This window comes from Muntiacus reevesi, chromosome 10 (assembly GCF_963930625.1).
Source record: "Muntiacus reevesi chromosome 10, mMunRee1.1, whole genome shotgun sequence".
NCBI lineage: Eukaryota > Metazoa > Chordata > Mammalia > Artiodactyla > Cervidae > Muntiacus > Muntiacus reevesi.
Genome location: NC_089258.1, coordinates 76,393,767 through 76,420,093, shown reverse-complemented (window position 1 = coordinate 76,420,093; position 26,327 = coordinate 76,393,767). Strand labels below are relative to the sequence as shown.

Here is a 26,327-nt window from a genome sequence, read left to right as displayed (position 1 = left end):
CAAGATGAAGACCTGGGGCTTTCCCAGATGTGGGTCTCACTTGTGTCTCCTCTTCCAGCCTGGTGTTTTCCTCCAGGTCAACGCCTTTCCTTGGTGGGTTCAGTCCCTCTGTGCCAGCCTAGACTTTTGAAGCAAAGGCCGTGGTCCCATTATGGACATTCCCAGGGGAGGTCCAGCCACCGTGGACACCCCAGTCTCTATTCATATGGGCAACCCTCTTTTTTCCTAATCCCTAAGTAGCAGTAGTTCCTGTCCTGACGTGGGACTCACCCCTCTGGCATTCAGATCCCTTTGCCTCTCAGACAGCCCAGGATAAATGCAGTGTTCCTTATCTCATGCGGGTGGGAAAAATCAGACTTCCAGGCTTAGCTCTCTTGTTGGAATGTGGTAGAAAAGCACCTTTCCTTATCAGGAGGTGGTCTATGGGGAAATAGACAATTGCTCTACAGGTTATCCTGTGTTATAAATCATCATGTGATCTAGACACCAAACAGTTTCCCCATCTGAAAACAGAGATGACATTTCATGCTTTCTCACTGCATGACCAGCCTTCAGAGAAGCAGCTTCTCTTGTCTAGGATTTGCTGCTAAGTGAACATCTTAAGCGGTCTGTTGGGCGCACAGTTTTTGGTTTTAATTGTAAATCCATCTAGTTTTTCAAGAGGATGCTGGCTCTGTTGAAGGAGCAGGAATTACAGCCACTGTTAGTGATACTGGCTAAAGACAGGACCTCGGAGTCCAAAGTGCTACCCTCGAACCTGAAATATACAAAGGTCTTTGGAAGCCAACAGCCCTGGGTCACTGGAAGGCGTGATGGCCACTTTGTCCCACCTGTTGGAATCACTTACTTGGAAGCAAGAGTCCAGGGTTAAAGGCTTCCTTGTGAATTCTTACTGTAATTACATCTCGATTAGTGCAGAGTACAAATCGTTACATCTTCATTTTGCTTTTTCATCAATAGAGTGGATGAAATATTAATACTTGGACTTTCACTTTCAGACAGTAAAACTAATAGACCAAGAATGCTAATGGGCCAGGGAAGCAAAAACTAACTTTGGCAATGTTTCCCTTGATCTTTCTTATCACCCAGGGCAGGTGATTTTTAGTCAAAGTAAGTCATAAAGAAATATCTCTGATCATTTAATATTCAAGAATTTTGCTTTTTTTATGGAGCTCAGCTCGATGCTCTGTAATGACCTGGAGGGAGGGGATGGGGAGTGGGACGAAGGCTCAAGAGAGGGGATATATGCATATTTATGGCTGATTCATGTTATTGTACATCATAAACTAACACAGCATTGTAAAGCAATTGTCCTCCAATTAAAACAATTAAAAAAAAAAGGAAAGATGCACCCAACCCGACTATATACACAAACTTAAAATCTATCGATTCATGGAGAGGGGCTTGCTGGAAAATGTCAAGCGAGCTATATAGTAATTAGAATATAGAATGGGAATGCAGAAAAAGGAAATATTTTGCTTTTTGAAAAAAAGTCTTATGTTTCATTCAGAGGCTAGTTAGAAAGTCACAGTCTCTGGATTTAGTATCTTATCCATCTATCTGTTTCCAGTAAGGTTCCATTCCATTCTAAGTCCCATTATTCGGCATGATTTTCCCGTTGTTGGCATCCCCCAACGCTGGGTATTGACGATGCTCACATTCTGGAAGTCTCCTTCAGGTACTCATTCTAGGGTGGGAAGCGTGCTTCACCTCAGGCATCAGGCGTGAGCTCCTTTAAGCTGCCTCTCTTCCAAAGGCCCACTGCTCCAGACTCAGTCCATTTCCCTTCTTGAGCAGATTTGGAAAACAGCTGGCCATCAGTCCAAAGGGCATCAAGAGATATTTAGTCTTTAGCCTCCTTTCTTGTGGTTTAGCCATTCCAAATCCTTTAACTATTTACATACAACAATTATGTATGTAATCCTTCATACCCTGTTCTTCTTTAAGCCAGCTCTCTGGCTCGTGTGTATAATTCTATAACACACACCACTTACTGTAATACCGGAAACTTACGACAAGCTATGTGAACATTTCATTACCACTAAATGAGCTTATTTTCACCCGACTCTGCCCTTCCTCAAGCTCAAGTGTTGCTGGTCCTTGCTGGGCCAGGCTGTGGACCAGCTTCGCAGAGCTAAAGGCAGTGCAGGGCAGTGGGAAACCACAGAGCCAGGGCTAGGAGATCTGAGTTCCAGTCTTAGCTTTCCTTATGGCTGGAATGCTGGGGAACTGGTGTTTATTAAGCAGGGTTTTTTTTTTAACATAAAAATTTTTCTTTTAAAATATTTATTTGATTGTTTCTGGGTCTTACTGAGTTGCAGCATGCCAGCTCTTAGTTGCAGCATGTGGGATCTAAGTTCCCTGACCAGGAATTGAACCTGGGACCCCTGCATTGGCAGCATGGAGTCTTAGCCACTGGACCACCACAGAAGTATTTTTCCCCTCAAGCAGGTGCTTTGAATCCTGATAGTAATGATATGAGGTTGAACCATTAGCATCAAATTTTTTTTTTTTTGTATAATTAAAAACTCCATCCTGAGTTGTTGTTGGATTTCATTTAAAAGCCATGTTATCTTTTTCCATTCCCATTATCTCTTCAATTTGTTTAAAAAGATACATGGACTTCTGTAGAATTAATGCAGCAAAATATAATAGTTCTTAAACTTTTTGTTATTTATTTACTTTTTTTTTTTTAAAGCCTACAGCACTCAGTATTCCCAGGTGTTCTCCCATCTAAGCACTCACCAGACCTGACCCTGCTTAGCTTCCAAGATCAGTGGAAATCAGGTACATTCAGGGTGCTATGGCCATAGACTTAAAATAAATTTAGAGTTTATTAAATCAGAAATCTGTTCATTTGAAAAGGAGAGGGAAGGGATATTTATTTTAAAAATAACATCTGCAGTGCATGCTTGTGCAACTCAGTCGCGTCCGACTCTTTGCGACCCCGTGGACTGTAGCCCGCCAGGCTCCTCTGTCCATGGGATTCTCCAGGCAAGAATACTGGAGTGGGTTGCCATGTCCTTTTCCAGGGGTCTTCCCAACCCAGAGGTCAAACCCACGTTTCCTGTGTCTCCTGCAGCACAGGCAGTTTCTTTACCACTGAGCCACCTGGGAAGGCCTAACATCTGCCCAAAGGGCATCAAATGCACGGTCCGCCTCCCCTCTTACAGGAGGGGATTGGAAAGATGTCCTGGGAGACTGTGTGCTAAGCCAGGAAGGCTCTGTCTTGGCTCCAAGTTCCTGAATTCTACCTGTCCTTAGACAAGAGGCCACTTAAAAACAAAGATGGGCCAGCATGGGGCTGTAGGTCTCAAGGGAAAGATGGTGCTAGTTATAGTCAAATGGATGAGACAAGGGGTCACAGGTGCTTGGTGAGGTCAAGGTGAACCCAGGGTCCAAGCCAGATGGTGTCCTTCCAGCCCCATAGTTCCCAGCCCTGACCCCACACTGGAAGCGGTTTGTGAACTTTGAAACCTACTGATGCTCAGCCCTGAGCCAAAGGATTCTGATTTAATTGGCCTACGGTGTGGCCTAGAGTGTATAAGTGTTCAACCAGGTGATTCTAAGCCTCAGGAAGGGATGAAAACCACTGATGCCTAATTCAATGCTTTCAGAATTTAATTTGCATACGAGTCACCTGAAGCTCTCATACATTATGAACGTTCTCATCCAGTGGCCCAGGATTGGACCTGAGATCTCCATTTCCAATAAACTATCAGGCAGTGTTGATGTTTTTGATCCATGGGGCACACTCAGAGTAGCAAGTTTTAAGAGGTTTCACCCTCCTTGGCTGTTAATGGTAGAAAGTCTTCAATTGAGATAATTCTGTTCTCTCTCATGCATTCCCTTTAGGCTGTGTCTGTCTCGAAATGAAGTGTGCAATTTGTGGTCAAAACCATGTTAAAGGAATGGCTGGGGATGGGCAGTTCAGTTCAGTTCAGTCACTCAGTTGTGTTTGACCCTTTGCGACCCCATGGACTGCAGCACACCAGGCTTCCCTGTCCATCACCAACACCCAGAGCTTGCTCAAACTCATGTCCATTGAGTGGGTGATGCCATCCAACCATCTCATCCTCTGTCTTCCCCGTCTCCTCCTGCCTTCAGTGTTTCCCAGCATCAGGGTCTTTTCCAATGAGTCAGTTCTTCACATCAGGTGGTCAAAGTATTGGAGTTTCAGCTTCAGCATCAGTCCTTCTAATGAATATTCATTACTGATTTCATTTAGGATGGACTGGTTGGATCTCCTTGCAGTCTAAGGGGCTCTCAAGAATCTTCTCCAACACCACAGTTTAAAAGCATCAATTCTTTGGTGCTCAGCTTTCTTTATTGTCCAACTCTCACATTTATACATGACTACTGGAAAAACCATAGCTTTGAGTAGATGGACTTTTGTTGGCAAAGTATTATCCCTGCTTTTTAATATGATGTCTAGGTTGGACATAGATTTTCTTCCAAGGAGCAAGAGTCTTTTAATTTCATGGCTGCGGTCACCATCTGCAGTGATTTTGGAGCCCAGAAAATAAAGTCTGTTACTGTTTGCTTTGTTTCCTCATCTACTTGCCATGAAGTGATGGGACCAGATGCCATGATCTTCATTTTGTGAATGTTGACTTTTAAGCCAGCTTTTTCACTCTCCCCTTTCATCAAGAGGCTCTTTAGTTCCTCTTTGCTTTCTGCCATAAGGGTGGTGTCATCTACATGTAAGCAATTCAGGTTCTGAGTAGGCTTCTGTTTCCTCAGGAAAACTGGATTGCCTGATTATTTTCTAACATTTCCCTTCAAAGTCTCATCTAGCCTAAAACCTCATTCTCTGTCCACCAACCTTTGTCCAAGATGAGAAGCAGTGCTATAAGACTGTGGTTCTTAAACTCATTGGGGCTGGAAAACCTTCTTGCTTTAGCTTTTGATATTCTGGATTCTCTTGATCCAGGTATTGGAGGGCAAGTCATGTGACAGAGCCAAAGAGCCCCGTCTGTGTCACAGTCTGACCTCTGGAAGTTCTTGAGTTACTTTGAGGTTTGTAGAGCTGACTCCCAAGGACACAGACCAAGCAGTTTCTAAGTGGTAGTTAATACAAAGTACTTTTATTTCTAGATTGTTTGGATTAGCCAAATAGATACATGCAAAATATATGCAAAGCTAATAGCCAAAGTTTTAAATACACAGATGTAGAGAAGAGATTCGTGGACATGGCAGGGGAAGGAGAAGGTGGGATGAATCGAGAGCAGCATTGAAACATATACATTCCCATGTATAAAATAGCTAGTGAGAAGTCCACTAGCATAGGGCGTCCAACCCGGTGTTCTGTGATGACCTGGAGGGCTGAGATGGGAGGGAGGGAATCTATGTATACTTACACCTGTTGCAAAGAGTCAACTCATTGGGAAGGACCCTGAGACTGGGAAAGACGGAGGGCGGGAGAAGGGGCCGAAAGGAGGTGAGATGGTTGGATGGCATCATCGACTCAGTGGGCCTGAGTTTGAGCAAACTCCGGGAGACAGTGAAGCACAGGGAAGTCTGGGGTCTCAATGAGTCGGACATGACTGAGCAACTGAACAACAACCGAGTCACATTGTCGTATGGCAGAAACCAACGCAACGTTGCAAAGCAATTATCCTCCAAGTAAAAATAATTTAAAAATAAATACAAAGTAGTGGCAATTTTCATAACCTGCCAACTCTGGGTTGTTGCGATCAGTGTTTCTTTTAGGAATGTGGGCTTAAAGAAGCTCATAGCTGAGGTTGGATGGAGAAGCCAGGAGACCCCTTTGGGGGCACTGGCTTGGGGGGATGCTGGCTAAGGGTGAAGGAGGAAAGTGCACACGCACGCATTATCCTCAGGGGACAGTACCAGCACCAGCTTCTTTAAAATGACTCCTAAAGTCTCAGCCTCCCTCCAGCCCAGGCCACAAGGCCACCCTCTTTCTCCGTCTTCCTCTAAACTTAGCTGGCACTTTATCTCCGCTGTGCTTCTGGCGCGGATCACTTTTCTCATCTCTTAATCCTCTATAAATATTCATAGGCTATAAGAAACGATCCCAGGAAGCTGGCTCCCTGGTTGCATAGCTGATGCTTCTGGATAAGTAAATCATGCCCACCCCTTGAGCATGGAGTATGGATTAGGTGACGCCAGGGATGATAGCAGAATGAAAGAGCAGGAGTTGGTATCTGTTCCCAGGCTCAGCGGCCCACACACCCCCTCTCACTGTACCCACGATGGTCTGGGTGATGCTCTCTTGCCCACCACTCTAAGGATGGCACCTGCTGGGGCTGGACGTGGGGGTGGCAGTGAGTCAAGAGTCCCTCTCGGGGAAGCTGACTCTGCCTCTTGTCTGAGATTTGTGAGGAGAGGCACTTCAAGCAGTGTCCAATTAGCTGGTCATTAATTCTTGCTCAAGCAGTAAGCAAAGAATACAGCCGGATGATGTCATAACTCTTTGGGTCCAAACAACTTAATGAGTATTTATGTCCTAATGACTTGGCAGCCATGTGCAAAAGTAATGCGCACACATTGAGAGAAGTCTTTTTTTTTTTTTTATTTTTTTATTTTTTTAATTTTATTTTATTAGTTGGAGGCCAATTACTTCACAACATTTCAGTGGGTTTTGTCATACATTGACACGAATCAGCCATTGAGTTATACGTATTCCCCATCCCGATCCCCCCTCCCACCTCCCTCTCCACCCGACTCCTCTGGGTCGTCCCAGTGCACCAGGCCAGAGCACTCGTCTCATGCATCCCACCTGGGCTAGTGATCTGATTCACCATAGATAATATACATGCTGTTCTTTTGAAACATCCCACCCTCACCTTCTCCCACAGAGTTCAAAAGTCTGTTCTGTACTTCTGTGTTTCTTTTTCTGTTTTGCATATAGGGTTATCGTTACCATCTTTCTAAATTCCGTATATATGTGTTAGTATGCTGTAATGTTCTTTATCTTTCTGGCTTACTTCACTCTGTATAATGGGCTCCAGTTTCGTCCATCTCATTAGAACTGATTCAAATGAATTCTTTTTAACGGCTGAGTAATATTCCATGGTGTATATGTACCACAGCTTCCTTATCCATTCATCTGAGGATGGGCATCTAGGCTGCTTCCATGTCCTGGCTATTATAAACAGTGCTGCGATGAACATTGGGGTGCACGAGTCTCTTTCAGATCTGGTTTCCTTGGTGTGTATGCCCAGAAGTGGGATTGCTGGGTCATATGGCAGTTCTATTTCCAGTTTTTTAAGAAATCTCCACACTGTTTTCCATAGTGGCTGTACTAGTTTGCATTCCCACCAACAGTGTAAGAGGGTTCCCTTTTCTCCACACCCTCTCCAGCATTTATTGCTTGTAGACTTTTGGATAGCAGCCATCCTGACTGGTGTGTAATGGTATCTCATTGTGGTTTTGATTTGCATTTCTCTAATAATGAGTGATGTTGAGCATCTTTTCGTGTAACTTTGCACTTTATCCTCAAATACCACACTGACTAATGGGTGCGTTCGCCTGTCAGGCACCGTGTGATTTCTCAAATCTTAGAATTAGACTGGATGCTGTCAACTGTATTCCCTGTTCCTCATTGGGTGGTTGGATGGACTGGAGGTACACGGCAGCCTCCAGAAGTCCAGCTTCCTGGGGATGTGGAGCGCATGGAAGGGATTGTAGCATCTCATGCTGAAACTGTGAATTTTACCTGGAGGTAGACGTTCCCATGGGGTCTGAGGGATTCACCATGCCTTCTAGGATTGTCAAAGATCGTATGGGCTCTCCTCTTTGTTCACTACCTTGTCCAGGGCATGTCTGCACAGAGTTTGAGAATGGGGGCCATGACTAAAGGTTCTGAGAATGAACTCAGAGGGAATAGAGTATCTTAACTGAATAGTGTTTGAAGACTGAATGCCTTGAGTGTACTGTACCCACAGTGCAGCAGGGAGTGTGAAGATCAGTCTGGAACAGAGAGGATGCTATCGTGTCATCCAAGCAGAAAGTCCTAAAGTGCGTGTGTGTGCTAACTCGCTTCAGTCGTGTCCGTCTTTTTGTGACCCTACTGACCATAACCCGCCAGGATCCTCTGTCCATGGGATTCTCCAGGCAAGAATACTGGAGTGGGTTGCCATGCCCTCCTCCAAAGGATCTTCCCAACACAGGGATTGAACCCACATCTCTTACTGTCTCCTGCATTGACACATGGGTTCTTTGACCACTGAATCCACCTGGGAAACCCCATTTTGGGCACCATGGACTGATTTAATGGAAGAGAATTTTTACACAGACACAGGTTAGGGCTTGGTTTCGGGATGATTCAAGTACATTGCATTTGTTTTCACTTTATTTCTGTTATCACTGCATCAAGTCAACCTCAAACCATCAGGCATTAGATCCTGGAGGTGGGGGACCCCTGTCCTAAAGTAAAATGTGATTTCTTCTCGTAAGTAAATAGCTCAGTGGAGAAGACATTTTCCCCCTCATTCCGCATGCACTGGTTCTGAGCACCTGGAATATGTCAGCGGACAAAATAGATAAAGATTCTGTCCTCGTGAAACTTACTTTCCGTCCTCCTTATCTCAATTCCTAGAAGAATGTGGAGCATCACAGCCCTGGAATTCTTTTGTCAAGCAACATGAGAAAGTTATAAAAGGGCTTTTATCTCCTCTGAAGTTCTTTAATGATTTATTTTCAAAGATTAGGATTCTGCAGAAAACAAGCATACTTAAGATATTTAGAACCTTATCAGTGACTGAACTAGAGGGAATTATCCTATATTAATGAAAATCAATGATCTATGAATAGGATATTAATGAAGACTGATGATCTATGAATGCCGTGTGGGCGAGGAAGCAGTTCTTGCTAATAGGCTGATTATACTCAGACTGTTGATACAAAACTGAATCGGAATGATGGTCTGGTAAGTCACCCTCATCTTTGTTTATTCTCAGGAAGTGTTTAATGGCACGTGCTTTAGCATATGGGTTATCTGATCGTGTTCTTTAATTTTCTTCATGGCATCTAAGAAATAGCACAGGGATTTTTCTATTATATCTTGCAGCCTCAGATAACAGTATTCACTGCCTAACATATCAGATGAGAAGGAAGAGAGATGCTTCATTTTGTCTAAATCATGAGAGCCATTTCGGGACTGGCTGTAGTGGGAAAGGAGTCACCCGGTACCTTTGTGGGAGAAGCTGGAGCTTTTACATCATATTCTGACTGAGTCAGCTTTCGTCCAGCCCATCCCCCCAATCAAAAATAAATTAATGAATAAATCACTGCAGTAAACATCTTGTGAGATTTAATTTAAGACCTGATCGTGGCACCAAAAGTCCCCTAAGCACCATTTTCTGGACTTTGCACTAAAACAAGTTAGCATGAAATGTGGCCTCTATATAAGATGAAAAATAAAAATGATTTTCCCCGCATCAAGGGTTATATATCCATGAGTATAAACCACATCGTCCATAATCCACAACTTAAAAATAACCATTGCCTAAGATTTTTATTTATAGCCTGCTAGTCTTCATAGTTTTATATGTCTGTGTACATAATTTAATAAGTAATTTGGTTTACATCCCCCATGTAATCTCTGTCTTTTCATTTATATCTTGCACATTTCTCCAGGTCACTAAATACTTTTTCTAAAACATAGTTTTGACTGCTGTATTTCAGAATGTAAGTAAGTATTAGTTGCTTAGTTGGCCCGACTCTTTGTGACTCCATGGACTGCAGCCCACCAGGCTCCTATGGCCTTGGGATTTTCCAGGCAAGGATGCTGGAGTGGGTTGCCATTTCCTTCTCCAGGGGATCTTCCCGACCCAGGGATCCAACCTGCGTCATTTCAGAGTGTAGAGAGACACAATTTATTTAATTCATCCCACTTATGAACATCTAACTTGTTTTTAATCCTATAAAGTAAGTTTAATGAAATTATCAAAGATTTTAAATTTAGCTATCATAAGGCATTTATTAAAACATGAAAGTTGATATTAACTGAAATTTACTAGTTCTTGTCTTCGCTTATTCATCACATGTTTATTGGGCATTTACTATCTACAAAAGGGAATGCTGTCCTCTGTGAGAGGCACAAAGGGAGTTTACATTTTGAGCCCCAACTTTACACAGTTTGCATGGAGTTGAGGCATTTACGTGAAGAAGGGGCTGGACTGTTTGGGCTAAGCTGCGTAGGGACAGCCGCTTTTCAGCCGGGCCCTGAGTGACCTGGTCACACTGAACTGTCAACAGCATGTGCAGAAAACAGCGATGCTTGCAGAAGAATTCCTCCTGTCATGAATTTGGTTTAGGATAGGAAAATAGAGAGAAAGGAAAGGCAGTTTATCATAGGGCCTGGAAATTAGGAAAATTACTTTAAGAGAACATGCATTTTTTCAAATAATCCCTACTGAGAACAGATGCTGAAGCCTGGGAAATGTATTCTGACTCTAGCTCATCTGTTAGGGTATTTGGCCTGTAGCACCCTTGACATCACTGGAAACTAGTTGACGTTGAAATATGGTGCTGGGTCTCAAGACAGGAGAGCTGATCTCTGCAATTTCCTTTTCTGCTTATTAATTAGGAGTCCTATACTGGCTGATTTATCTCCCGAGCTTCAAGCTGCCCCATTGGTCAAGCTGGATTTGGGGACAACTCAAATTTAAAAAAAAATACAGCAGCAGATGGAATAAACTGCATAATATCATAAAACTTGGAAGACTTAGTATTGTGGATAAAAATTCTAAAGTAAGAAAACCATATACTTTTTGGGGGAATGTATTATGGACTTTTATTATTATTTTTTTTTAAATTTTCATACGTTTTAAAGGTTACTTTCCATTTAGCTATTTCAGAATTTTAGCTGTTTTCCCCATATTGTACAATATATCCTTGAGCCTGTCTTATACGCAGTAATTTGTACCTCTCACACCCTGCCCTGTATCACACCTTCCTCCTCACCACTGGTAACCACTGGTAACTGCTGGTAACCACTGGTTCATCCTCTGTATCTGTGAGTCTGCTTCTTTTTTGTTATCATCAGTAGTTCAGTGTATTTTTTAGATTCTGCATATAGGTGATATCATACAGTATTTGTCTTTCTCTAACTTATTTCACTTAGCATAATGCCCTTGAAGTCCATCCATGTTGCTGCAAATGACAAAATCCCATTCCTCTTAATGGCTGAGTAATATTCCATTGTGTATATATATATATATGTATCACATCTTCTTTATCGGTTCATCTGTCGATGAACACTTAGGTTGCTTCCATGTATTGGCAGTTGCAAATAATGCTGCTGTGAACATTGAGGTGCATGTGTCTTTTTGATTTAGTAGAAAACCACCTGTTTTAAAATGAATCCATTTACAGGATTATTTCAAAAGTCCCCACATTCTTTGTGAGAATGAATGAAAGAGGGAGAGAGGAAAGGAGGAAAAAAGAAGAAAGAGAGGAAGAGAGAGAGAAAGTGTCAGAACTAAGAGATGTTAGTGAAGCCTCACTTGGATGGGTGTGGGGGTTGAAGGTCTTCGTGTGACTCTGGACTGGAAGGCATGCAGGTCAGTGAGAACACCATTACACCATTTCCTGGAGATTGTGTTACTGCCTTCTCTGGCTAAGGGTACCCACTTAATGATCCAGCGAGTAAGCCTTTGAGAACTATCAATGGTTGAAAGAGAACCTGCTCTAGTCTCCTGAGCACTTACTTCTAAACTTTTTTTTCCCTTTAATTCTTTTCTCTAGTGGGATGTTAAATCAGGTCTGATCCCAGAGGCTAGGGTGATCAACTCATCCCCGTTTGCTGAGAACTTTTCCCATTATGGGCTTCCCTGGTGGCTCAGTTGGTAAAGATTCCTCCTGCAATGTGGGAGACCTGGGTTTGATCCCTGGGTTAGGAAGATCCCCTAGAGAAGGGAAAGGCTACCCATTCCAGTGTTCTGGCCTGGAGAATTCCATGGACTGTATAGTCCATAGCGTTGCAAAGGGTCAGACATGCCTGAGCGACTTTCACTTTACTTCACTTTCCTGTTTTAGTGCTGAAAGCCCTATGTCCTAGGAACACTCTTGGTCACAGATGCACTGCTATCCTGCCAAAAGCTTCACTGAGGGTTTGGATACTGTGATCAACGAATCAGAGGAAAATGGCTTCCTGTTTGAATGCAAAATTTCCAGAATGAAAGGCCTTATTTGTACTCTCTGAAATATGCAGAGATAACCTTGTGGGAACCAGAGGCATCAGAGATTCGCTGAAGGTCACGCAGTTCAGGAGTGGTGGGGTCCAACTTGACTTTGATTTCCAGTTTTGAGTCAAAGCTGTTTTCATTCCCAGCTACTACCTTTGTTTGCCAATAGGGGATATGGGCTTCCCTGGTGCCTCAGATGGTAAAGAATCTGCCTGCAATATGAGAGACCCAGGTTCAGTCCCCGGGTTGGGATGATCCCCTGGAGTAGGAAATGGCAACTCACTCCAATATTCTTGTCTGGAGAATCCCATGGACAGAGGAGCCTGGCATGATAACGGTTCTGACTCCGCAGAGTCGGAGACAACTGAGCAACTAACACACACACATAGGGAATATAAACTTAGTTTCAATTGATGAAGACAGTCAGACATAGAAGCATAAGAAAAATTAAACTCTGGGTCTGTACCAGGATGGTAGGATTATTAAAGAGAAGAAGCTCCCATGCAAATGCAACATTAAACTACTTTCTTATGCACAAGATAAGATTATCTTATTTGATGAATATTCTATGGTGTATTGCTCCTGCCAGAATGTGCTATATAAGGTATCAGTTGATAAAATCAACTCTGAAATGTTTTTTAGGGTCCAGTTTAGAGAAAAATAAATTATGCTTTACGAGTCAGCATTCATTCAGACTGCAAACATTTGATATGTTTTTCATTTCTATCCAAAACCATGGATAGCTATAAATCCTCAGAAATTGATAAAGATGCTGGAAACTTTGGAAGAAAGATCCAATTTCCTTCAGAAAAGTGGATAGAAGTCCTTTCACATTACAGGTCAACTGCATATTTGTAGCTTTTATTAGCATTTCTAAGTCAGAGCAGAGTGATTCTGGGTGGCTGCAGGAACGGTACAGCCCCAGTTGGAGTTTTATCATCACCGGGTGATGTATTACCGAGTCTGGCAATGAGGCTTTCAAGAGACTTCTTATTTCTCTTAAGTCCCCATAGAAATAATACCACTCGGTTTCATCCAGAGTAGCGAAAAACTTCCCTAATGGTGAAATCTCTGGGGAGGTCCGAAAAGGCTCTCTAGGTGTTGTGCCATGCAGACATTTTCTGAATTAAAATGTCCTTTGGCAAGTGTTTATCTGTATATCAATTATTTGTCTTTTACTGAGACACAGTTGACTTACAAATTTGTGTCAGTTTCAGTTGTACAGCATAGTGATTCAGTATTTTTGCAGATTATACCCCGTTTTAGATGATTGGAAGATGTTGGGTGTAACTCCCCTCGCTGTACAGTAAATCCTTGAGGCTCAATCTGTTGCGCGTGTAGTAACTGGTGTCTATGAATCCCATGCTTTTAGTTTGTCCCTCCAGTCCCCCTTCGGTAGCCACAAGCTTGTGTGTCTGTGAGTTCGTTTCTGCTTTGCACAAGTGTTCATTTGCACTATTTTTACATTCTGCATGGAAGCGCAGGGGCATGGGTTTGATCCCTGGTTGGGGAGCTAGATCCTACATGCCACAGCTAAGACCTGATCCAGGCAAATAAATAAATATTTTTAAAAAGAAAAGAAAAAAACAAACTTTGACATCTCCGAAGTCCATCATCTGAGAAGGACAATAATCCAACTCATAGTTGTTGAAAAGATGCAAGCAACTGAATGTTGTATAATGCATTAAAAAAGTTAATTATGTTTTCTGTTAGTAAACCCTTCCAAGTTAGATTCTTTTTTTTTTCCACCCTTGAACCCAAAATAACTGTAAGCTCACAATGGAATGTGCTAATAGCTGAGGCTGTGTATCTCAAAATAGTGATAGTCCCATCTTTTCAGTTTAGATAAGCAACATCTGCTCTGTGGTGTTTGTCTTTTGGTCTAAAAAAAATACTGTACTTTCAACATCAATTTTAGCAGGTTTGGGTTGAAAATAACCTCTCCCAATAAACAGAAGTAACTGACAATAAAATTAGCATGACTTTGTCAATTGGTCCAATCTATGCAACTGATGGATCTGTTTCTATCACTTTGGCAAATCCCTTATTTATTAGTTCTATCCATTTATAGCACACAGATGTCTAATCCATTCATTCAGAATCTTTCAAGTCCTGATTGTTCAATGTTTACTTGAAGTTTTGGCTTTGGTTAATAAATCATTTCTTGACCTCCGAGAGTATATTTAAAACAAAACAAAACAAAACAAAACCTTGCTTTCCTTCCAAAGAGTAGTCTCCCAAACTATCAGATGAAACCATAACAGACTGCAATCTCTGATCGCAATAAATTAGGAATTTTTAATTGTAGCCCAGGTTCAAAAGCATCGTATTCAACCCCTCCCTCATGATCCTAACCCTCAGTCAAGGATGAGGACCACTGAATCCTAATTCAGTGCTTTCCAAATTTAATTTGCATGAGTCACCTGAAGCTCTCATGAATGTACGCTCTCATCCTGTGGTCCAGGACTGAACCTGAAATTTGCATCTTCAATAAACTACAGGTGATGTTGGCGCTTTCAGTCCATGGAGCACACTCATGAAATAACTGGCTTTAAGTGGCTTCGGCCTTCTTAGCTGTTAATGATACCCTGGTCCTCAAGATTCTTCACTCATGATCTTTTCTGTTCTCTTTCCTGCAATTTCCCAAGTTCCTGGATTTTTGAACTCTAGAATAAACATGAGACTCTTCCATTTTCAGATACCAAGGAGACTTGCATATTCAGGAGGGACTAACCTAGCTTGCGGTTCTCTCTGTTTTTTTTTTCTCCCCAGCCACGCCTCTGAGCTCACTTAAACCTCCAAGGGTGGACACTGCTCCAGTGGTTCCACCTCCCTATCAAAGAAGAGATTCAGACAGATACTGTGGGCTCTGTGCGGCCTGGTTCAACAACCCGCTGATGGCTCAGCAGCATTATGATGGCAAGAAGCACAAAAAGAACGCGGCCCGGGTCGCTCTGTTGGAGCAGCTGGGGACGACGCTGGATATGGGCGAACTAAGAGGTAAGAGAGACTTCTGATTTCTGCCGCGGAACTGGGCTTTCTGAGAAAGGATGGTGTTTTCACAGATTAGGATGATTCTTCTTATCGCTTTGCTTACTAAGGACAATTCTAGGCTTCTCCAAAAGGAATAGAAGGAAATGGAAATGGACATGAAATGACAGTTTGCCATCTCCTTTCTTTCAAAGTATTTAGGGTTGTCAGATTTTGATTGACTGTGTTTCAGATCAGAGCAGCCCATCCATGAACCGGAGTTTTTCCTTCTGCTTTATCTTTAAGCACCTAATCGAACGAATGCTTTTGTACATGAGTTGTAAGAGAGCAGATGCAACAAAGGCCAAATGTCATTATCTTCATTTTAAATTTTTGTGCTTTTATGAAGTCAGCTGAAATAAAGCAGCCTGTTGACCCTATTTCATGGCTTAAAGTAAGCCCGAGACCTTTGCATGCGTGTTAGGAAGTTGAGGTAAGACAGTGCTGTGGACCAGTGTGGAATCAATACTTGGCTCCTTCCATTCCCCCGCCTGACACGTATTTTCTGTTGCTCGGAAACCACGGAGCATCAGAAGTCCATTGGAGATTTCATAGAAGCTGCGAAGTGGAGGCTTGTAAGTCATAGGATGATGATCAGTCCTATGGACTCCTAAGGAAGCCAGAAACCAGTCTGTGGGACCCAGTGGAGTATTTGATTGTCAGCGACCACTCAAGCAGTTTTGGATGACCTACACAGTTTTGATCAGCTGCTGCTGGCATTGTAGACGTATAAATGCATTTTCTCAGAAACATAATTCTGCAAAGGGTGTTCTGCTGTATCTCAGATATATTATGGGTTACATACTCTTTTAGGGACTGACCCGGGGATCATCCATCTTAATAACTGTAATAACAGAATTTGCAAGTCACTTTTGAGAATGCAACCTGGATTTAAATTGGGTTCAGTTTGTGGAGCCTACAATCCTTATCATTCTGGTTGGGCTATGAGCCTCTAAGAGGATGAACCTAGAGCATGTCTAGATTGAATAGGTGGGATAGAAGATCATGCTGAGTGAGCTGAGAGGAGGAACGGGTCACTTCTAACTGTGTTGGTTGGGGAAGACTTCACTAAAGAGAGGGACTTGTGTTGCAACTAGAAATGTGGGTAGCATTTTAGCAGGTGAGAAGGCATTCCCTGTGAGCAGAATCATGCATGTTCAGAGAGGAAAGCGTAAGAGGTAACTGACAAATAAACACATTATCATGGAGGAATCCGGTGATCCGGCATAGATTTAAGATTGGAGGTCCATTAGGACATCTGTGGAGCCTGATGAGAGACCGAGTTTTCAAAGATACATGATTAAAAACAAGAAATAAGAGCAAAGAGCAAAACCACTTTATTTTTGCATCGGTCTTGTAGCTAAAGAGACACAACACGGAGCTTAATATTTCGGTGTGTTGGATAATCACGTCGCAGATGCTTTTGAATTGTTGGTCCTATTGCTGTCTGTTGGGGAATTACTTGTGTTCTCAGTCTCTGCCTTGTTAAAAAATACAGGAGAAGTATTTTTTAGCTGAAGGCCTCTCCACAACTCGCTGTTCCTGGCAGATAACAAGTCTGCTCAGTGACTCCTTCACGGCAGGCACTGAAGGAGGAAAAGAGGGCTTTATTTATGTTTTGTGCCAGATATTATGATTTGGAGAAGAATGATTCCTAGAGCACATTCTTCTTGTCTGTTTTGAATTATCAGGGCTGCCTCTTTTATGTACAACCACATCTTAATGACTTGGGTGTCTGAATTCTGTAACATTTGAGTGGTTGGTCTTTTTATACAGAAGACAAAAAGAGCTGCTCTAGGACTTGATAACTAAGTGTGATTCTGACTCAGTAGCACACGAAATGGGATTTGCATTGAACACAGTGTCCTTGAAACCAACCTTTCCACTCACCCCAGGTGACATCTTGATATATATGCTTTCAGGCATTAAATATTGCAAAAGCTTGGGGAATAAAGCAATGATGATAGCCTAGCAAGTTCTAAAACACACACACACACACACACAGGCTGCTATTTCTGGAAATCTTTTAGTGCGTGATCCATCAATTAACGAAGGCAAAAATGCTAATCAGTAAATACAGGCATATCCATAATTTTTAAAAAAATGTTGTTAAGCAGCTGGAGGATGATATGGCAATGTCACAGGCTTCCTCTCTTTCTTAGCACTTCTCAGATTTTAGACAGTACATTTACCCATTTAATTTGGTTTTCCTGATTTCTCCCTACTCCTGTAGACTGTTAGCAACTTAAAAGCAGGAATCTATGTCTGTTTTGCCCACTGATGTGTTCAGAAACACCTAGAACAGTGACAGATACAGAGCAGGTACTCAGTGATTGCTGTATGAATGAATAAATAGAGAAAGCAGGATTTAAATAAATCATCTAAAATTCTGCATGTTAAACACAGCAAACACTTTAATTTCTAAAAGGATCCCGATTGAATATTTTTACAAGAAATTACTTATGATTTTTTCTTCTAACTTAAAAAATGACATATATTTTATATATGGTGAAATGCGGAGATACTGTGTTATGTAGTTCATTGAGTTTTAACCATGCAAATGCCTGTGTAACCTACATTCCTGTTAAGATCCATAACTTTTCCATCATGACATCATTGCCACGTGCCCCTTCAGAGTCAACCCTGACCTCCCAATCCAGATTCCCAGCAACCTTTCTTCTTTGGTTCACCATCGCTTAGTTTTGCTTTTTCTAAAACTTTGTATAAATGACCACGGAAAGGATACATGTTTCTGGATCTAGTTTCTGATATTGCTTTGAAATGGATCCACTGGTTGCATAGAAAGCAAAGCAGCTTCTTGCTCTTTGTCACTGAGTGGATTTCTTCTAGACAGAAATCCTGCAATTGGCTTATGCATTCTCTCTCTGTCTCTTTTTTTTTTTTTTGGTGGAGGAGGGTGATATGTTGAATAAAGCTTTCCTGAACATTATTTTTGTTGTTGTTGGCAGATGTTTATTCTTCTCTTGTTAAATATCTCAGAGTACAATTATTGGGTCATAAGTTGGGTGCATTTTTAACTGTATAAAGAAACTGCCGAAATGTTTTCCAAGTAGCTGCATTATTTTGCACACCCTAAAGCAATGTACACGAACTCCACATCCTCACCAACATTTGTCTTTCAAATAATAGTCATTCTAGTGGGTGTAGCAGAGCATGTCATCATGGATTTAATTTGTGTTTCCTTGTAGGCTAATGGTGGCAGACATTTTTAAATGTTGGTCATTTGTATATTTACATTTGTGAATCGTCTGTTCATGTCTTTTGTCAATTAAAAAAATTGGTTGTCTGCCTTTTTATTGCTGGAGTAGTAAGTGGAAGGTACCCATATATTATCAATACAAATACACCCATTATGAATATTTTGTCTTAGCCTATGTCTTGGCTCTTCATTTCCTTAAATAATCTCTGGTAAGCAGACATTACTGAATTAGGAAAGTCTAGGTGGCTCAGACGGTAAAGCGTCTGCCTGCAATCCAGGAGACCCGGGTTTGATCCCTGGGTTGGGAAGGTCCCCTGGAGAAGGAAATGGCAACACACTGCAATACTCTTCCCTGGAAGATTCCGTGGATGGAGGAGCCTGGTGGGCTACAGTCCATGGGGTCGCAAAGAGTCGGGCATGACTGAGTATCTGAACAACGAAACAAGACGAACTCGGTCATATCACTTAGCGACCTTCCCCCACCCGCAGGTCCCCTAGGGCAGCTGGGCAGGGGACAGGGGCTTTGGGGCTTCTCCAAGAAGGAAAAGCGCTCTGCATTAAAAAACTAAAGAGTTTCCAAAGGCGAACAGTGCAGCTATTGCTGTGTGACATTACCTCAAAACTTGGTGGCTTAAAAAACTGTAGACCTTTATTATCTCTGAAAGTTTCCAGGGGACGATTTGGGAGTGGCTTGACTGGGTGACCCTAACTTGAGATTTCTCATCCCTGTGTAGCTGAGATTTCAGCCTGGGCTGCGGTTCTGCTTTGAGAGGTGGTTCATTCCATTACGGAAAGCAGCGTAGGGCTTGCTGGTCCCTGGGGGTGAGGGGAGCCAGTCGGCTACAGTGGGGCCACAAGAGGGCATTTGTGGGGTCGTGGAACTTATCTGGATCTTGATACGGCGAAGTGGCTGTGTGTGTCTGTGTGTCAAAACTCACATAACTGTATCCAAGGAGATAGTGACGCGTCAGTTTCAAAAGTCAAATTAAAAAAGAAATAAAAGGTGACCCACTCGTGTGATGCAGGAGACCTCGGTTTTTCTCTTTGTGGGCTTCTCCCAGGGATTTTGAAGATGTTCATGTTGTAGCCTCTGGCTTCCCATGGAGCCTCAAGTGGAGGCCATTCTTTTTAGGATGCTCCAAGGTCACGTGGTCTTGCTTCCATTACTTTTTATCGGCTAGAAGTCACTGGTGGTGGTGGTGGTTTAGTTGCTAAGTCGTGTCTGACTCTTGTAATCCCCTGGACTATATAGCCTGCCAGACTCCTCTGTCCATGGGATTTCCCAGGCAAGAATTCTGGAGTGGGTTGCCATTTCCTTCTCCAGGGGAATCTTCCAAACCTCAGGGGTTGAACTCATGTCTCTTGGGTCTCCTGCGTTGGCAAGCAGTTTCTTTACCACTGAGCCACCAGGCAAGCCCTAGAAGTCAATACCAGTCACTGATCAGGTGGTGGCAGGGAATTCACCTCTGTCCCTGAAGGGAGGGTCATGAGAGAACACGTGGACACTGTTAAACCACCAGAGTCATAATGCAGGCAAACGACTGGCCCATGTGACAAACTGCACACTTGTAGACTTTGGAGTGAAAAACATCTCATCCACAGGTGGAATTAATACGTACAAAAGACACATCAAGTCATGGACTCTGTTTTAAACAAATCTAAAAGAGATTTCTGCCTGTTCTCATGAGAACCAGATCAACAGAAAATAGTTTCTCTGAGGTCCTCTGCCCAAGACTTGATGGATGTCATGGGTGGAATTGACAGAGACAGGGTAGGTTGCTTAAGCGTCTCCATGTGAGTTTTCAACAATCCTTTCTTCATCTGACAACCATTTTCCCTTAGGATGTGGCCACTCCAGTGCCCTGGGGGATTCCAGAGATTTGGGGGTCTAATTATTAATAACTGGAGTTTCCAGCTTGTTTAGGGGCACCTGATCTCCCTGTGAGATGATAGATCCAGAACTTCTGATCAGTGACTCGAGGTCAAGATTTTAGAAACAGAAAGCTAGTTATTTGTCAGTTCTGTTTTTCCTCTTTGACTCCTTCTTTTACTTCTGCATTTCTTTCCCACTCCATTCCACTAACATTGGACGCCTACTAGGTACCAGGTATGAAGTCCTGGAAATACTGCAGTGAATGAAAAAATAAGGTTCCTATCTTGAGAAGAAGCAGGAAACAAAATATGTTTAGCTGATGACAAGCATGAATAGGAGGCAGATAGTTTCCTTTCGATGGGAAGGTTAGTGACAGCCACTCAGAGAAGCTGCTATGTTGAACTGTGACCTATGAAGGAGGCGAAGGATCACAACATGAAGCACCTGCTCCTTCAAGCAGAGGTGTTGGCAGGTGCAAAGGTCCTGTGGTAGGCAGAGGGCCTGAAGCTAATGACAAGAGAGGGGTAAAAAGTGAGACTGGATTTAGGTGAGGTCACACTGCGTAGATCCTAGTAGGTTGTTGGAAGAAGCTGTGATTTATTCTAGTGCACACAGGTGTCTGGAGCTCATCTTACTTGTGAGTTCAAATATTCCGTCTTTTCTCAGGGTCCCCACTTACAGTGTTGGTGAGAATGTAAATTGTGCAACCGCTATGGAGAACAGTATGGAGGCTCCTTAACAAACTAAAAATAGAGATAAGATGCAGCCATCCCAATTCTGGGCATATACCCTGAAAACACTGCAATTCAAGAAAGAAAAAAAAAACATGCACCCCAAATGTTTATTGCAGCATTATTTACAATAGCTAGGACATGAAAGCAACCTAGATGTCTATCAAAGGATGAATGGATAAAGAAGATGTGGTGTGTGTATGTGTGTGTGTGTGTGTGTATGTAGTGGAACATTACTCAGTGATAAAAAGGGACAGAGTTGTGCCATTTGCAGAGATGCAGAAAGACAAGGACAAAAATCATATATTAATGCATTAATGGATCTAGAAAAATGGTATAGGTGAGCTTATTTGCAAAGAAGAAATGGATAGACATAGAGAACAAACATGTGGACATCAAGTGGGGAAGGCATGGTGGGATGAACAGGGAGATGGTGATTGATGTGTGTACACCACTGATACTATGTATAAAATAGATAAGTAGTGAGAACCATATGTCCCACCTTTCTATACTTTAGGGCTTGGTTCATTTCTACTGCGGGTCACCGGCTCTTCCCTCTGTTCCCTCTGTTGAAGAACAGGTCCTGCTCTTGTCATTCCTGGGAATGTACCCTTTAGCTGCTTCCTTTGTTCAAGGTCGTGTTTCTCAAACCACTAGCTGGTTTTTGGTGTAGCAGTCCTTTCTGGTAAGAGGTCCGTCTTTTGCTCGTGGCGTTTAGGGCTAAGGGAAAGCTCTGGAGTTCCTTTAGCGTGAAGGTCATGAACAACTGACCGAGGACTCTCTGATTTTAATTTCTCTCTTATTTGTGGCTGCACTGGGTCGTTGTTGCTGCACGTGGCCTTTCTCTAGTTGTGGCAAGTGGGGACTACTCTAGTCACAGTTATTTGGGCTTCCGATTTCAGTGGCTTCTCTTATTGCAGAGTACAGGCTTGGTTGCCCCGTGTCGTGTGGAATCCTCCCAGACCAGAGATTGAACCTGTGTCACCTGCATTGGCAGGCGGATTCTCAACCCACGGACCACCAGAGAAGCGCCCAAGTTCTCTTTAATCGTGTTTGTTGCGGGTCAGGGGTGGAAGTAGAACAGAACTTTCTTGACAGCCTCGAGGAGGAAACCAAGCTTGGGAAAAACTTGTTGGCTTCTGCAGAAAAGCAGAGGTGTTAAAGGAGAGGCATTAGGTGCATCCAGGCACGTTTGGGCAGTTTATTCACAGGAAAATGGACCAAACAGATACCCACTGAAGTCTTCATTTCAGAGCAGAAGATTCCAGCCACTGATTAAGCCTTGTCTAAGTGGGCAAGTGATAGAGCCCTGTGAAGCGGGCAGTGGGCATGGAGAGGCGGGACTCCCAGACTGTGAGATCAAGTGAGCCTTGAAGGATACTGAAAGATGTGCAGGTCAGGCCGCCGAGTGGTACCACGCTGCAGGCAGAAGATGGAATCCACGCAGAGGCTCGGGAGCCAGGGACCGCAGCGCCCCCTGGAGGAGATGTGTGGGGGTGGTTGCAGCTCGCGTGCTGCGTGCTAACTTGCTTCAGTCGTGTCCCACTCTTCGCAACCCCAGGGACTGTAAGCGCCTCTGTCCGTGGGATTCTCCAGGCAAGAATACGGGAGTGGGATCCTCCTCCAGGGGATCTTCCCGACCTAGGGATCAAACTTGCATCTCTTACATCTCCTGCATTGTAGGCAGGTCCTTTATCATTAGCGCCACCTGGTAAGCCCCAAATAAATTATGGTGGGGGGAAAAAAAAATTCAGAACAGTGGTTGTCTCAGGGCTGGTGAGGATCACCAAGTGAGAGGAGCTTAAGGCCACATTTAGAGTTCATGGGAGAAGTGGCCAGAGAAAGTCAGATCATGGTGACAGTTGAATACTTCCACAGAACCCTGAAGGCTATTGGGAGTAACTCAGACCTTTATCATGAAAATGACATGTTTGTACTTGTGGTTTTGAAAGAGACCTCTGCAGACAGCAACAACGCAGTTGGATTAGAAGGGAGCTGGTTGGGAGGCAGGGAATTTTTTATTGGGAAGCTTCTAGTTTAATCCAATGAGAAATTACATCAACTTGAACAAAAGGAAGGAGTGGCAGGGAGGCTATCAGTAAAGGCAAAAAATGAGAAAGGAATTGGATGTGAATTCAACAAAGTTTGCTGGCCAGCTGGTCCTCCAGAGCCATGGACAGCTGTCCCTTCCATGTAGAGGCAAGTCCTGCTCACGACTGACTCTTAACAGGCCAGGCTGAGTACCCAGATAGCATCAGAAACTTCTGCTGAAGTGTGAACTGTGGGCTGGGCATTTGGTGTTACCTGCTATGATGCTTATGATCTCGGAGAGACAGTGGTAAGCAGTCCCGAGGAGAGATCTTAATTCCCTGTCCAGGATTTGAACCTGTGTAACCTGGATGAAAACCAGGAATCCTAGCTGCTAGATCACCAAGGACCAGAGGCTAGAAGCGAAGCAGCCCTGGCTGGTTTTCCCTGCTTGAAGGTGGAAGTATTTCAAGGAGGCAAAGACTGTAAAAACAGGTATGAGTTTATTATTAGAGCCACAGCATAACAAATGGGAGAGCACCCCGAGAAACAGTTTATTTAAGACAGAAGCTAGGCAGAAATATACACCCAGAGGAGAGCAGGCGTTCTGAGTGAGGAGCTCAGTAACGAGGTAATTTAAATCACTTAGAGTCCTTCTGGGTCTTCGTGTACCTTTGGCCAATTATTAATATCCTGTTTCATCTTTTCACTCCTGTCGGGGCCTAGGACCCTCCGCAAGAGGCGTGTGCAACTTTTTGCCAAGACGGATCCCACCACGGAGGCCTGCGGGTGCACACCCACACTCATCATGGGGTGGCGCCTCCTCCCTTTTTGACCTCCAAGAAGCCTTCTGTGCCTGTGGAGACAGGGACTTTTTCCTTGACCTCAGGAGGGAGCCCCATATCTCTTCACTTCGGCAGACCTCCGCTTCTGCCTCTAGCTTTGTCCTTGGAGTGTCTGGCTGAGAACAAAATTTCAGCTTTACGCCACTTGACAAACACCAGCTGTCCAGTCCAGGGCCCCACCTGTCTCCTACCTCGCTTTTAACCCAGTCGTGGACTTGGCAACGTTTCTGAAGAGCAGAGTCCATACCTTATTATTCTTTGCATCACCAACAGTGTCCAAAACAATGTATCCTTGATGGAAGGTCCTAAGTGATGGCCAAGCGCTTGAGTGTCCTCACACTTGTTTAAGCAACCCCAGTTTTCTCTGGTGCTCTCAGAATTATGGGTCTCAGATGGATGACTGAACATTTCCCAGTGCTGAATTCTTGATTAAAAATTTTCCTATGTTAAGTGAGGTGTCTTTTTATTCCATTTAAGAAGTTAAAACTAAAGCCTTAGTTCATTCCTCTTAGAAATATTTTCAATCTTGGAGAGCTGTATGCATTTTATCTAGTTGAGAATCAGCAGAAAATAGGACCTTTAAGCAGATATGATAATTATAGAACATAATTCTAAATTGAATGGTAGGGGAAGAGGTGCCAGAAGAAAATGCTCAGCTTAGATTACACCTGGTTATTTTTGCATTATTATTTTTAATGTGTTTTGACACCTCAGCTGTTGCATCTAGACTTGCTCTGATCTTCAGAGCCCACATTTTGGGTTAGATAATTAAACTGCTTAAATGGCTCATGTTCCTGTCATACTACTGGTGTGGGAAAATAGGGTGATATGGAAGAAATCATTTTCATTCAATCATTCATTCATTCATACTTACTAAGTACCTATTACGTACCAGGCTCTGTGCCTGAAATTACATGGAATATTCAAATGTCTGTGACTCATCCTCTTACCTTTAAAGTCTTGAGAACAAGGGGAAGAGCAAAATAATATGTTTATTAAAATAAATACAACACAAAACATTAAAACAGAACATAGAGCTTAAAAGCCAACCCAGTACGATGTTTGGGGGAATTGAAAATAGAGGAATGAGGACTTCCAACCTGGAGTCAGCATCAGGACCTGTGGAAACTGATGGCCAGTTTCTTGAGAGCAGAGGACCAGCGTGACTAAAGGTGTGGAGGGCTGGCAGAAGTGTGAGCACCATTCGCAGTCCAGTTCAGTGGAGTTAGATGTGTGAGTGAGATGAAGCTGAGACGATAAATCAGAATCAAATTATAAATAGCTTCCATGTCAGGCAAAGCTGAATTTTATTTGCTAGCCATGACATTTTTTTTTTTTTTTTTTAAGTAGGAAGATGACTGGTCTCATCTGTGCTTTTGGGGGATTGCTGTGTGATGGATTGGAGTAAGGGGATTCAGGAGGCCAGGAAACTAAATAGAATCGATGCAGAGGCCATTGTGAAGGCTTGAGGGGCCTGAGGTCCAGCAGGGGGAGGGGAGAAATGGGCCCCCTGAAAGATAACTCATATTTCTCTTCGCATGGTTCAGCAGACTCTACCTTCCCCACCCCAGTCAAATGAAGAGGCATCAGAGCATTAGAATTCTGAAAGACACCCTGGCAAGGCCTTGGGAACACTAATAGGAAAAATAGAAATTTAATGAGTAATATGAATAATAACTGAAATTTTTGCTCACCCTCAAATCCAGCAAGAAATGTAGTTGATGGACACTCATGGCAGTCTGTTTACATCCTATTGGGCCATTCTTTCTTCAACTGTGACAGGTTTTGGCCCATTATTGTTCTTCGTGTAGCTAATGGATGGGACCCTGTCTAAAGAAGCTGGGCTAACTCTTCATCATCACTGAGTAGCTTCCAAAATAGATGAGCTTCGTTGTTCCAAAGGAATCATTCTGCCTCCCTTTATGCATTGTGGGCAAACTCATCAAAGAGAGCCGCTTGCATTTCTAATTTCAGAGTAGGGATAGTACGTTGGAAACGGCTTTAAATTTGACACATGGAACCAGCGTCCTTGGTTTTGAGATGTCGACCAAGAAAAGGGCAAAAACAACATCAAAACACACCCACCAAAAATCCAGGTCACCTAAGTGTTCTTCAGATGCCTGTTTTGGCTACTCTGAGGAAGCTGACGGTGTCAGCGTGAAGCGCTCTCCTCCCTCGGTGCTCTAAGGCCCTACCTCAGTATTGATCGAAGGTCTCCGTTGTTTCCTTTAAGCTGCAGAACTAGGCTAGGATTTAGTAAAAGCTCAGCACAGTGTTCCTAAGCTTCTAGGAACATGTATCTGCCATGCTGGCTCTTCCAATAGCTGTGGGCTTTGTTAGTTGGGCTTTGTCATTTGACAAAATAAAGGATGCTTTGTGCAAAAATGCAAAGACAGGAGAAACCTGTCTTTTAACAAATGGAAAACTATTTTCTTTGTTTCT

At 43.1% G+C, this 26,327-nt stretch overlaps 1 protein-coding gene across 1 annotated transcript in view; it reads left to right on the top strand.

The window, feature by feature from the left end:
* The window catches only part of ZMAT4 (zinc finger matrin-type 4), a 363,653-nt gene that overhangs the window by 218,995 nt on the left and 118,331 nt on the right, over positions 1–26,327 (top strand). The window contains exon 5 of the mRNA XM_065947284.1: positions 14,931–15,158. Coding sequence (XP_065803356.1) covers positions 14,931–15,158 — 228 coding nt within the window. The remainder of the gene's footprint in view (positions 1–14,930; positions 15,159–26,327) is intronic.